Consider the following 13036-nt stretch of genomic DNA (forward strand, 5'->3'; position numbering starts at 1 on the left):
AAACAAACAGTAACATGGGTTTACTATCTTACAATATTAGAGGTCTTAAGTCTGAAATTTGGTCTTAATGGGCTAAATCAAGGTGTTGTCAGTATTTAGTCATTCTGGAGTATCTAGGGGAGAATTCACTTTTCTTTTTTAACTTCAAAGAGTTCACCTGCATCATTTAACTCATTGTCTTTTCTCCCATTTTCAAAGTTATGATTGCATCACTAAGACCTCTGCTTTGTTCACATCTCCTATTACTGACTCCTCTGCCCGTTTCATTAATAAGGAGTCTGGTGACTGTATTTGGTGCATCCAGGTAATCCAGGTCAACCTTCATATCACAAGATCCTTAACCTATGAAATGATTTTTGCCATGCAACATACTTACTACTGGTTCTGCTTATTATGGAGCACATATCTCTGGAGAGTCACTATCCTGCTTATTCCAGTCAGCTAAACCACTACCTATAGCATTTGAAGATTCCTAACTAATGAGTAATGCATGGTAGAAGAAATATTGCCATAAATTCTTTGAAGAGCTTCCCATTAAGTCTCCACTCCTTGAATCTGGACTAACATTATGTCTTGCTTTGACCAACAGAATGTGGCAGAAGTGGCAAATAAGCTTCAGAACCCAAAACTCAAGAAATCTTACAACTTCCACCTTCATCTTCTTGGAATGCTATTCTAAGACTGTCATATGAGGAAGTCAGCTAGCTTACCGGAGAATGAAAAGCTACTATAAAGGCACCCCAAGGAGTAGCCTGGCATTTAATGCCAGACATCAGAACATGCAAATTCTCTAGCTGAAACTGCTAAATAAATGAGTAGAGGACACAAGCAGAGAAATAGACTAGCTAACCCACAGAATGGTGGGAGATAAATCACTGCTTAAAGTCCTTAAGTTTAAATGTGGCTTGTTACACATAGCTAACTGATACAATAATGGTTAAGGTGAAGATGAACCTACACTATGTACGTATGTTTAAATAAGCTTTTATCAAGAGGAATAAAGGGAGGTTTAAAGTTAAGTCTGGGATAGAGAACAGCAGGTAAACTCTCCTGGCTGTATCATAAAGTATTAAAAGGAATTAAGTTAAAAAAGGAATGATTATTGTTAAGTAAGAATAATAAAATGATCTTTATGATCTGTTCTAAATGGAAGTAAGAGACAGATAACTAAAACTGTATCAAAGAAAACACAGGAGAAAGTACCTACCATACTGGCAGGGACACAACCATTTCCTGAGAAATGCTTGTTGATTAATGAGTGAGAGAAAGATGTTTGAGACATTTTAAGAGCTAATATGGGTTTCTTAATTTTTAACTTATCTCCTTCTGCAGACATTAAACTCACCCATGTCAACAGTTCAACTAGTAGTAATTTAAATAGGAAGGTATTTAGTAACAGCATATATAAATGCTGTTAGAAGTAAATGATTAACATGTTAATACAAACACTAAATGTAAACATGGAACACAAAACCTAAAATGCTGACATGGTATAAGAAATTAATTTTGGGTTAAAAATAATCTAAACATTACCTGTCTAGACTGAGTATAGCTAGTTTTGTCAAACATCACCTTCAATTTTGCCACTGGCTAAAGGACTGACCCTAAGCCATCAGTTGCTTATTAACTCTTCAGTACCAATTTTCTTTAAATGACTATTCAAAGGAGTTTATTAAAAGTTTTAAGCTTATAAACTGAAAATAAATCACTGTGTCTGGCCGTAGTATGAACAGTAGATATAATCCAGTAGTTCATAAAGTTAGTGTTTATGTTTATAAAAACTGGCCTCTAGAAGGAAAGAATGGTATCTAACATTTCATTCAGCATCTAGCAAAGGGCTGTGTTTTAAGATCCAAATGGTATGTGATGAATGTGTAAGGAAAGAAAACCTAACTAACAATGCTATACTTTGTTTCCCTCAATCATTTCTTACTGACATCCTAAACTGGACATTCTTTTTCTCAGCCCTGCATACTGAAATAAAGATTTTCCCAAGTACTTTTTGATCTCCCTTATTTCAATGCTAATAATAAACTTCATAGACTAGGGATTGGCAAACTTTTGAAAAAAGGATAAGAGAGAAAAATTTTAGGTTGACCCCAGTGATTGTCATAAATAATAATGAAAACAAATAGATGTGCTGGGTTCCAATAAAACTTTATTTACAAAAGCAGGGAAACCCACAGCTTAGTGACTTCTGCTGCAGATTCCTAAGTGTTTTTAAAATGTCCTCAATTACATAGCATGGGGAATCTTTGGGTATGAATTCAAATAAAGACCTGGTGATACATCGACCATGCATGGTGGAACGTATATGTGCCCAGGCAACAGAAGTTTTTATTTACTTCTGTTTCCACCTGAAGACAACTAATGTCAAAGCAAGAGAAACGAAGGATACAGAGAATTAAACACCAGGAGGGGAATATTAAGACTCCCTTATTCCACTATATGAATTAGAATATCAAATTTATCAGAGAGAGAGGTTCATCCTTAGGACTGCAAAAAACACACATACACACAGAGTGCAAATAAGTTGTAGGTGGCAGCAGTGGAAATAATTTTAGGAAAACCAAGCAAACATAAACAATACATCAGTGATAAAATCAAAGAGAACAAAGAATTAGAAGGTGATCATTTCAATATTGTTAGATACAAAGCAATTTTGTAAAAATAAAAGACAATGATCTCACATATTTGGTAGCTCAAATCATATACTCCATCATTAATGTTATCAACTAAAATGCTGATCTTGCCCTACGTTGTTTCAACAGTCATCAAAGGTAAAAAATGTTATCTATTTTCAGTACCTCTAACCCAACCCCAACCCCAAACCACATCAAACATGTCATGTCTTTAATCTTCAATCTTTTTCTACTTATTAAAATTAATTAACAGAAAGGGATGAAAAATCATTTATTTGAAATCATCAAAAGTAACTGGAATTCAATCTTAGTCTTACAATGCTTTCTCTAAACATTCAAATTTCAGGCATCAGCAAAAAAGAGGGAAAGAAATAAGAGATGACTAGTGTTGCTAAAGCCACACCCAAAAGGGACAACCCCTATCACTTGCTTGCTACTATAGCAAAGAACAGTGTTCTTCCTTTTTTTCAACTAACTGCCCAGCAAGACTAAACTTCCCGGTTTCCTTGCATGTGGCAATGAGGTAGGAATAGGTGTCCTTTAGCTAGCAAGTGGACTTGACGCTGGGAGTGGGTAGTAATGCCTGAAAAGAAGTCCTGGGGCTTCTGAGACCTTTTCATGTGGAAAAACAAAACTCTATTTCTGAAGTATCCTAACTATACAACCAACCATCTGGAAAAAAAACAGCAAATGTCGTATTTTACCATCATGTCAAAACTCTAAGGTTCTAAGTTAAATACTTCTTTAAAGCAGAACTTTGAAAGTTTTAAGTCATTTACTAAGGATTCAGTAAATATAATACTAAGATTACTTAGACATTCACCTCTCTTATTTGAGTTGAAAAAAAATCACTGGCTGGGCCCTCCCTGGTGGCGCAGTGTGTCAAAACACAGCACTAAGAAGCTATCCACAGTCACTGCAGCACAAAATCAATCCCCAGCCAGGGAGGAGACCCACATGTCATGGCTTACCTCTTTTGTTCTGCCTACTGCATCTCCAATTATTATAAAGGATGCAGATGTGGGCATTTCAGTCAATCTACTTGTTCTGTTCCTCACTCTGTCTTTGGTAAACTCTCTCATCCCCACCCAGTACCTCTGGCCTGTGCCCCAGTTCCTATATGCATAAATAAATAAATCTTTAAAAGAAAATTCTGTCTTTGTTTACATGGAAGCAGCATAATATGGTACATAAATATCTAAAATTAACGGTCCTTTTTCTTTTAGGGTGAGGGTAGCAGGAATATAACAGTGAGGAGAGAAAAATGTTTGTTATAAGAAGTTACTAAGATAGGTCCTCCCTGGTGGTGCAGCGGGTTAAAGCACAGCACAAAGAAGTTTAAAAGCTATTTCCACATGAGTTCGATCCCCACCTGCCCCGGAGGTGACCACGTGGCGAGGCAGACCTTTCCTGACGCGCCCGCTGCTCCCCTCAGCAGTGTACTTTGTTGATCTGCCTGTTCTGCTCCCCACTCTGTCTCTGGTGAATCCTCTCACCCTCCACATCTCTGGCCTGTACCCCAGTTCTGTACAAATAAATAAATAAATCTTTAAAAAAAATTACTAAAATAGCTAAAAGTTAATTTAAGCCCTTTTTCTCTCTTTTTTTTTTTGGTTTATTTGTGCATACAGAACTGGTGTACAGACCAGAGGCTCAGGGGTGGCGAGAGGTTCTGTACAAATAAATAAATAAATATTTAAAAAAAATTACTAAAATAGCTAAAAGTTAATTTAAGCACTTTTTCTCTTTTTTTTTTTTTGGTTTATTTGTGCATACAGAACTGGTGTACAGACCAGAGGCTCAGGGGTGGCGAGAGGTTTCACCAGAGACAGAGTGGGAAGCAGAACAGGCATACCTACGAAGTACACTGCTGAGGGGAGCAGCGGGCGGGTCAGGAGAGGTCTGCTGCGCCATGTGGTCACCTCCGGGGCAGGCGGGAATCGAACTCATGCGGAAGTGGCTTCAGCTTCTTAGTGCTGTGCTTTAACCTGCTGCACCACCAGGGAGGGCCCACTTTTTCTATTTTAAAGGGTGTGGAGTGGCAGTATTTACAAAATATCAAATATATATCCATAGATACTGGGTTGTCATAAAAGTCATGATGTAAATTTTCTGTTACAAAAATGTATCATGACCTTTCCAACAACCCAGTGTCTATTTATATTCTCTTAATTTTTGGTTTACTTCCACAATTATTATAAAGGATGCAGACATGGGTGTTTCAAGAGAGGACCTAAAAACTGGCTTAGCTGAATATAGTCTAGTGCGTCTTCTTCCCAGCTTTCAGCTGGTATCTAAATTTCCTCTTCTCCAAAAACAGTGTTCTTCTTTGGCAAACATCACCGATTTTCCTCTTCACTGTCAGGATCTGCTGTTTTCTTTTTTTCAGACACCTTTTAAATAAATCCTATCAAGGCTAACAATGTGGCTCCATATATTTTCTCAACCTTCTCTACTGTCTGTTAGAGACAGAAAATATGGTGCAGCTAGAAATAATCTTTGCTACATATTAGTAAAGTGACCGTATTTGTTGGAGTGCCTTTTTTAAAAAAATAATAGTTTATTTTTACATCATGTTGTGCCTTTTTCCATCTCAATTGTAATCCCTGTGGGCTTCCATCATCAAATCACCCATGTGCCATCACCACAATCCAGTGTACTTCCCTCCTGCCACTGTTTTTGATCCCATTCCCCACTCTACCCCCTAAAATGTCTCTGGTATATAGTTGTTCATTATTATTATTATTTTCTCACCTGGTCCTTTATACTCTTGCTATGAGTGAAACCATCGGTATTTTTCATTTTCTTTTCTTTTCTGGCTTATTTCACTAAGCATGATCTTTTCCAGCTCCCTCCATTTTGCTGCAAAAGGCATGTTTTATTTTTTTTTTTTGGTTGCTGAATAATATTCCATTGTGTATATGTACCACATCTTTTTAATCCAATCATCTACTTTTGGGCATTTGGGCTGTTTCCATGTCTTTCCAATTGTAAATAGAGCAGCCATAAACATGGGGTGCAGGTGTCTTTCTGAATCAGTGTTTTTGTGTCTTTTGGGTAGATACCTAGGAGTGGGATTGCTGGGTCATATGGAAACTCCATTTTTAGCAGTTTGAGCAACCTCCAGTTTTCCATAGTGGTTGTACTAGTTTGTATTCCCCCAGCAGTGCAGGAGAGTTCCTTTTTCTTCACATCCTCACCAACATTTGTTGTTGCTAATTGATTTAAGATGTGCCATTCTCACTGCTGCGAGGTGGTATCTCATTGTGGCTTTAATTTGCATGTCTGATTGGGGTGCTTTTTAAACTACCAGTTCCCAAATGCCACTCCAACCTGATTATGAAATGATCATTTCAAAAGCTCCTTAGGTGAGAGTGGGTGAAAAGGTACAGGCTCTGAAGGGCAGGAAATCTACATTCAAATTACGCTTTTGGACCTCCCTGGTGGCACAAGGGGCTAAGTTTCAGTACTATGAAGGATCCCCAGCCACTGCAATCCTAGTTTGACTCTAGCCAGGAAGGTGACCCACATAGTACAGCAGACCTCTCCTGTCTCACCCACTACTTCCCTCAGCAGTGCATTTCAGTCAACATACCTACTCTCCTCTCCATTGTCTCTGGTTAATCTTCTCACCTCCCCCACACACTTTCAGCTTACACCCCAGTTCCTGTATACATAAATAAAATCTTTTTTAAAAAAAATCACAGTACTGCCATTTAATAGCTGTGACAAATTACAGTAGGTCCTCAAATATTTTGTTATAACAATGACAAAAAAATCAATTCCCTCTTGGGGCCACTGTTTATGTGGAGTCAGCATGTTGTCCCCATCTTCCTGGATTTTCTCTGGGTACTCCCTCTGTTTTCTTCCTGCCTCCCAAAGATATGCATATTAGGTTCACTGGAATGTCTAATTGGTCCCAGACTGTGTGTGGTGGTGTGTACACCCAGCTATGGGTGGGTGTCCTGTCCAAAGTCTGATCTAGTCACAAGGTTCACAACCCTGCACTGGGATAATTGGACTGAACAAAAAGAATGAATGGATACAAACTATTGCTTAATATTAGAAGTATCTAGATCACTATTTAGAAGTTCGATGAGGTTTTGTGACTAGAAATATGCTACAGAAACTATCCTTATTTTAACAATCGGGCTATGGTAAATTGGTTTCAGTAGATGTTATTTTGCTAAAAGTCAGTTTCCAAGAAGGTAGCAATACACTGAGTGAAGATTTATTGCATTTAACTTTTCTAAATTTCATTTATTCTTATGTGTCCACAGATGGCAAACACTGAGTAAGTATGACTGTTCCTGTCCTTTAGGTGCCAACAGTAGGCAATACAGGAACTAAAAGAAATCAAGACAAGCAAAGAACACAATACTTATACAGCAAAATGGGTACAGAGGAAGGAAATCTAGTTTAGAGTCAAGGAATCAGCAAAATCTCTAAAAAGGTAATATTGAATCAGCAAAATCTCTAAAAAGGTAATATTAAGTCTGAGTCGTGCAAACATGCAGTGGTAGTCAGATGAGGTTACTAGAGAAAGACTGTTTCTTTAACAAAGGAGGAAGTATGGCTGGGACACAAAATAATTCATTTATTTGGGAGATACAAATAGGAGTGGAGCATAAAATAAAAATGATAAGAGATTAGGATCAACAGTCAGCACAGCTGCTACATCTGCAAAACAGAATTATTATCAATTGTTGGGTTACCTCAAAGATTAAATTATATTATATATACCTTGAGCATCATTGTTATATACCTTCACTTTCAGCTCTAGCAAACAAAAAACAGGGGCCCTACCTGGTGGTGCAAAGTTTTATCCGGGAAAATGCATAATACAGAAGAGTCCCTAATAAGCCACTTTAACAGGGCAACCTTTAAATCGCTACCTTCTCCCTCTCACCCATTGTAAGGGATGGGTTAGATAACAACAGACTCTTTAAAGCTAGTTAAATGTCTTTCTTTGATGAAAATCCTGCCAATCAGCTGTAGCTGGCAGCAGTTATATATCAGGCATGGAAAGGCCAACTGGTAGATACAAAGATTGTGCACATGTCCTTGATTTTTAAAATGTAATTTTGGCTAATAATATATGCTTATAAAATCTAAAGATAAGGCTAACAATTTATTTCTTAGCTTTCAGTCTGACTTGGATATTAATGATTCCCAATTTAAGATACAACAATTCATGCAGAGAAAAACTGCCAATACAGCTTTAGACACTACTTTTACTGACCACACTTATCAAAATGTTTTTTAGTAAATGTTACCACTTAGATCTGTTTCAATTTGCCTCAACATCAAATGGCTACTTTTGTAACTATATGAGGTGATGGATGTTAACTGACTTATTGTAGTAATAATGTCTTGATATATACATATATCAAATCATTTTCACTTTCAATTAACAATATTACATGTTAATTATATCTCAATAAAATTGGAAAAATACTAGTATAAGCAAAGGAAACATAACTTAAAATGGAGCATTCCATTAATTCTTGGTCTAAAATGTGAAATTTAGTGTGTAATGAATCAGTTTTCCTCAATTACACAAAATGTGTAAATTTCAAAACATTTAAGTCTATTTTGTTAAATACTAAACAGTGTTTCTTTTTATACCACATGTACCTCAATGAAAATATACTTTTCATGCCAAGTAGGTGTTCTGGTGAGGAACTCTTAACAATCTTAGTAACTCAACTGAGTGTTAAACACAGAAAATGTAGCTGCATTTACAATGAGGTAAATTTTGAATGCTTCTTATATACCAGTCACTGTGCTAAAGATTTTATGTGCATTATCTCCTTTAGTCCCATGAGGTTGGTATTCTTGTTATACTTATTTAACAGAGGGAAAGTAGAACTTTGGTTTTGTGCTTTACTCTGCTAAAAAAAAAAAAAAAAAGATAAATCTACTCTTTGAATCCAGAGCTCTCTTTGAGTTTAATAAAGATCCTTAACTTCATTCCTATTCAAAACCACTGTCTCTAGGTACAATAGCTCTTAATTTAAACTCTTCTGAAAACTGAGGTTATAGTACAGTGCAAAATTCATAAACAATGAATTTCCCCTTTAATATGCCAAAATAATTCTAGAACCTGAGCTTTTCTAAATCTTTCATTACTATCATGCTTTCTGCTATACCTATCCATTAGAACAATTTTTAAAAACATCAACACTATACCAACTATTTTCAAAAGCTCAGCAATACCAATCAAGTGATCCTAATAGTCTCAAACACTATCCTCAAACCAAAAGACAAATGGACATTAGGAAACTTGGATTCTAAAGTGCCACCATCCAGAAAAAATTACTCTGTGATTTAGAGTAATTTCAATCAAATCCTATAAATTGAACATTTTTCTTAAGACCAGTATTAGAGAGCAACTATAATACAGTTTTGGGGTCCAAACATTGGTATATTAAATTGTTTGCAAATGACAAATTCAACATCAAAATAATACATGTTAGGAGAGTATCAACAATTTAGAAAAATAGTAATATATAAAATTACAAAATGATTTACCTATTCATTTCATTGGTCATTCTTCTTAATACAAACCTAACTACTCTCAAAATTCGTGCTAAACATGACTATCTAAATTCTATAAATATTTATTATATAGTATCTTGCGTTCACAGTTAAGCCCATTACATACAAAAAGAAACAGCTCTGGCATTTCATAACCATTAGAAACTTGATTACATTTCCTTAGAGGGCACCTGCATTTATAACTAACAGTCATCAACACACAACAAACTGGTTTATATAAAAATACAAACCAGTGTAAATTTATACTTTGTTAATTCAGCAATTCATCAATCACTTAAAATAGACTGTTCTCTTTAAATGCAAATAGTACCAGATACTATTTTTAAATAACTGTCAGATCAGCTATTTGGTAATAAGGTATAAGATGTATTTTTAAAATAATGAGTTATTGTACTAGAGCCCATTTAATATAATGCACTTAGCAAAATAAACACACAAAGTAATTAAATGGAGGAACTATAGGCAGGAGAGAGTCTGCTTCAGTTGTATGACAGGAAGTACTTGCTATGGAAGTTTAGAAACAGGAATACCAAGTTCTGTTTTAGCTCAAGAAATAAAGGAAAGCATGCTTGCCAATAAAAGTAAAAGAGGAATTTCTTTTGAGTCAACCACCTGCCTTGTATTTAAGGCAACCCGAAATCATTCCTAAAGTTAGAAATAAACCCTCACTTTACTAGATTTACATGCTTCAGGGAGCCTGGATTTTACAGTTTTGCTCCAACACTATTTATGGTTCACACTTTACACATCCCAGGGAGATAAGGGTGACTTGTAATACTCAACATTTTCATATCTTAAAGCCTGATGATTCATAAATTTTTCAACATTACCTAAATAAATAACTTTTTAAAAATTGCGTTAACATTTCACAACAATGTGAATATATACTCAACAATACTGAAGTGTACACTTAAAATGGTTAAGATGGTAAGGCTTATGTTGTTTTTTTTTTAACTACACAATAAAGTACATAAGTTAATGAGAAATTACTCCACTTAGACATGAATAGTAACTCGTTATGTAAATTTTGATTACTCTAAGGCTAAATTCTTATGCTTAAATTTTTTAAAAAGTAATTTGTTGTCTTTAACAGCTAGATTTGTTTTACGCAATTAATTTAAAAAGGAAATACTTCCATGCATGAACAAGTTCTTTAATCCTGAACTAGAGTGAAAGTGAAGCACTATTCTCAATTAGTAATCTTTCAAATCATGTGAATTACTTCTTGCCAACAAATACTGGTTATGAAATTATAAGAGTGTTTCTACTTCAACTGATTCCTTCATTCAGTGAAGTGCAAATCTCAAAATTAAGAGTGCAAAATCCCTAAATGATTAGGCTTTTCTTTGAGCATTCATACTTCTGGATTATGGGGGAGGCGACACTCCCCACACCTTAGCCTTGAACACAAAGGTAGCCCACAATGCTATATGGTCACTCATTTCCACTCACACTACTGGCCTGGCACAGCCCTCCCAAATCTGTAAGGCTTTCGTGAACTCCTTTTAGGTTCCCGGGAGAAGAGAGTCCAACCTAGGTTGGGTAGCTCTGGAAAGGCCTGGAGCAACCAGCGTGTTTTGACCACCTCTGAGGAAAGTCTCTAGGAAAAGAAAACTGGGCAAACCCGGTTCTCCTTCACATCTACCTCCCCTCCCGAGGAATGGATGGGTTCTGGAAAGATCTACCCCTTTCCCACTCAAATGTCATTTCCAGATGAGCTGCTTGAGGGGCCAGCGGCGCTCAACCTACGCCCTCTTCTTCGAGCACCTTCTCCAAGTGCCAGCACCGGACTCACTGGAGAAACCCCCATCCAAACCCTTCCAGAAGAGAGGCCCAGGCCACGACCCCGCCTGTGGACAGGACTGTTCCAGCAGACAGTCGGGGACTCCCAGCCTGGGCGGCTACGGCAGCCCTCAAGGATGCGCTCCCGGTCGGTTGGGGGCGACGTGGGCGGGCGAGAGGGGTCTTTCGAAAGAGGGAAAGTCAGCCTCACCTTGACCCTGATTTCATAGGTGGTAAAGCGGCCCCGGCCGACCCCCACCGTCTGCGGGTTGCTCACATCGATCTCGAGGAAGTTGCTGGGGGGCCCGTAGGCGTCATTCAGGTTCTGCGGCTTGGTGATCAGCCGCCGGGTGTCCGCCACGGTCTCCGCCATTTCAGAGCTGCAGCTGCCGCCGCCTCCGCGGACTCCCTCCACCCCCTCCGCGTTCCACCGACGCCGCCGCTGCCCGCCGCGGGGACACCCGGCTCACGCGCAGCGGTCCGGAGGCCAACGAGCACGTAAGGCGGGTGTTCACCCAGAGCGCGAAGCTCCTCCCCGCGCCCCTACGGCTTCCGCTTCAAGTGCCCTGGAGAGAAACAGCTGACTAGCCGGAACGCCTCACCCGGGGCCCCGGAGGCCCAGCCGAGGCCGCGGAGGTGGACTGCAGGTTGGGTGGCGGAGAAGCAAGGTCACGGGACTTGTAGTCGCGAACACTTTCCAGCCGGACTACAGCGCCCACAATGCACCGGGCGAGCGCGCCGCCGAGGGAACGGGGGCGTGCGCTTCCTGTCTCCCTGTGGCGGGGCTCTGGAACGGTGGGAAGTGCGCCGGGAAGTCGAGGCCTGAGTACTTAGGACAAAATTGGCACCGGTGTGTGGGAAATCGGTTGGTGTTTTGTGGAACAAAACTGTCTCCACTAACTGCCAATTTATAGATGGTGTAACCGCGAAGCACTGAAAATGCCGTTTAGAGTGACCTTTGCAAATCACTGAAATGATTATGACATCGACTTGAGAGTTTCACCACACATTTCTCAACTGAAACTGAAGGCGGTAAAGTAGGAGAGTGAGATAAAAAACAGAAACCTGTGAGGTTATGCCACTGAGGTCGAACCGTTTTTTGGAGACTGGTGGGTCCTCAAAGTAGGTAGGCTGACCCTTGCCTAAATACCCTGTGTTTGGGTGACCTACAGCTTTCCCCCTTCATGTTTAGCAATGTCCCAAGTCCAAAGAAAATAAATAAAGGTGGTAAAGGTATCTCTACAACATTTGAAATGAAATTTTGGTCTTTATAACGATTTTTTTTAAAAGACGAAGGCAATAGATCATAGCTCATCTCTAGCAAATGCAGATTTTGAACATTTGCGATAGAGATCCTGTCTGGCTTCCCCGATTATTTCTGCGAATTTTTAAAAAATAAGGTGTTTCAAAAACCCCATTCGCTTTAAATAATTGGATCTTTTTTTAATTTTACCTTTTTTTAAATGAGATTTATTTGTGCATACAGAACTGGGGTACAGGCCAGAGACTCAGGGGCAATGAGAGGCTTCACCAGAGACAGAGTGGGGAACAGAATAGGCAGATTGAGGAAGTACACTGTTGAGGGGAGCAGCGGACGGTCAGGAGAGGTCTGCCACGCCATGTGGTCACCTCCGGGGCAGGCGGGGATCGAACTCATGCGGAAGGGGCTTTAGCTTCTCAGTGCTGTGCTTTAACCAGCTGCGCCACCAGGGAGGGCCAATAATTGGATCTTTTAACGATAGTTGAAAAATTGTCCAGGTCATTAGCAACCCATTCCTAGTAACAGGTGGAATAAGCAGGTTGATTATTTTTCTGAAAATTTAACATTCATTAAGTCAACAAATAGTTATTGAAGAATTAACTGGTCTTTTCATCTAGTAAATTCTGGAGTACTAGGGTAAATAAGTCTTGGTAAAAATGCCATTGAATTAAATATCTTTAACTTTTGGAGGTAATGGATATGTTTATAACCTTAATTGTAAAGATAGTAATAAGGGTGCATATTTCTACTTTTTGTATACAAATTATGCCTCAATAAAGCTAAATAAAAA

General features: G+C 38.5%; 1 protein-coding gene across 1 annotated transcript in view; it reads right to left on the reverse strand.

The window, feature by feature from the left end:
- The window catches only part of SNX3 (sorting nexin 3), a 38827-nt gene extending 27134 nt beyond the window's left edge, over window positions 1-11693 (reverse strand). The window contains exon 1 of the mRNA XM_004673749.2: window positions 11197-11693. Within this exon, the coding sequence (XP_004673806.1) occupies window positions 11197-11358 (162 nt within the window). The 5' untranslated portion in view covers window positions 11359-11693. The remainder of the gene's footprint in view (window positions 1-11196) is intronic.
- Window positions 11694-13036: the final 1343 nt, after the last annotated feature.

Source organism: Condylura cristata, unplaced genomic scaffold (genome assembly GCF_000260355.1).
Source record: "Condylura cristata isolate star-nosed mole 26May11 unplaced genomic scaffold, ConCri1.0 scaffold00001, whole genome shotgun sequence".
NCBI lineage: Eukaryota > Metazoa > Chordata > Mammalia > Eulipotyphla > Talpidae > Condylura > Condylura cristata.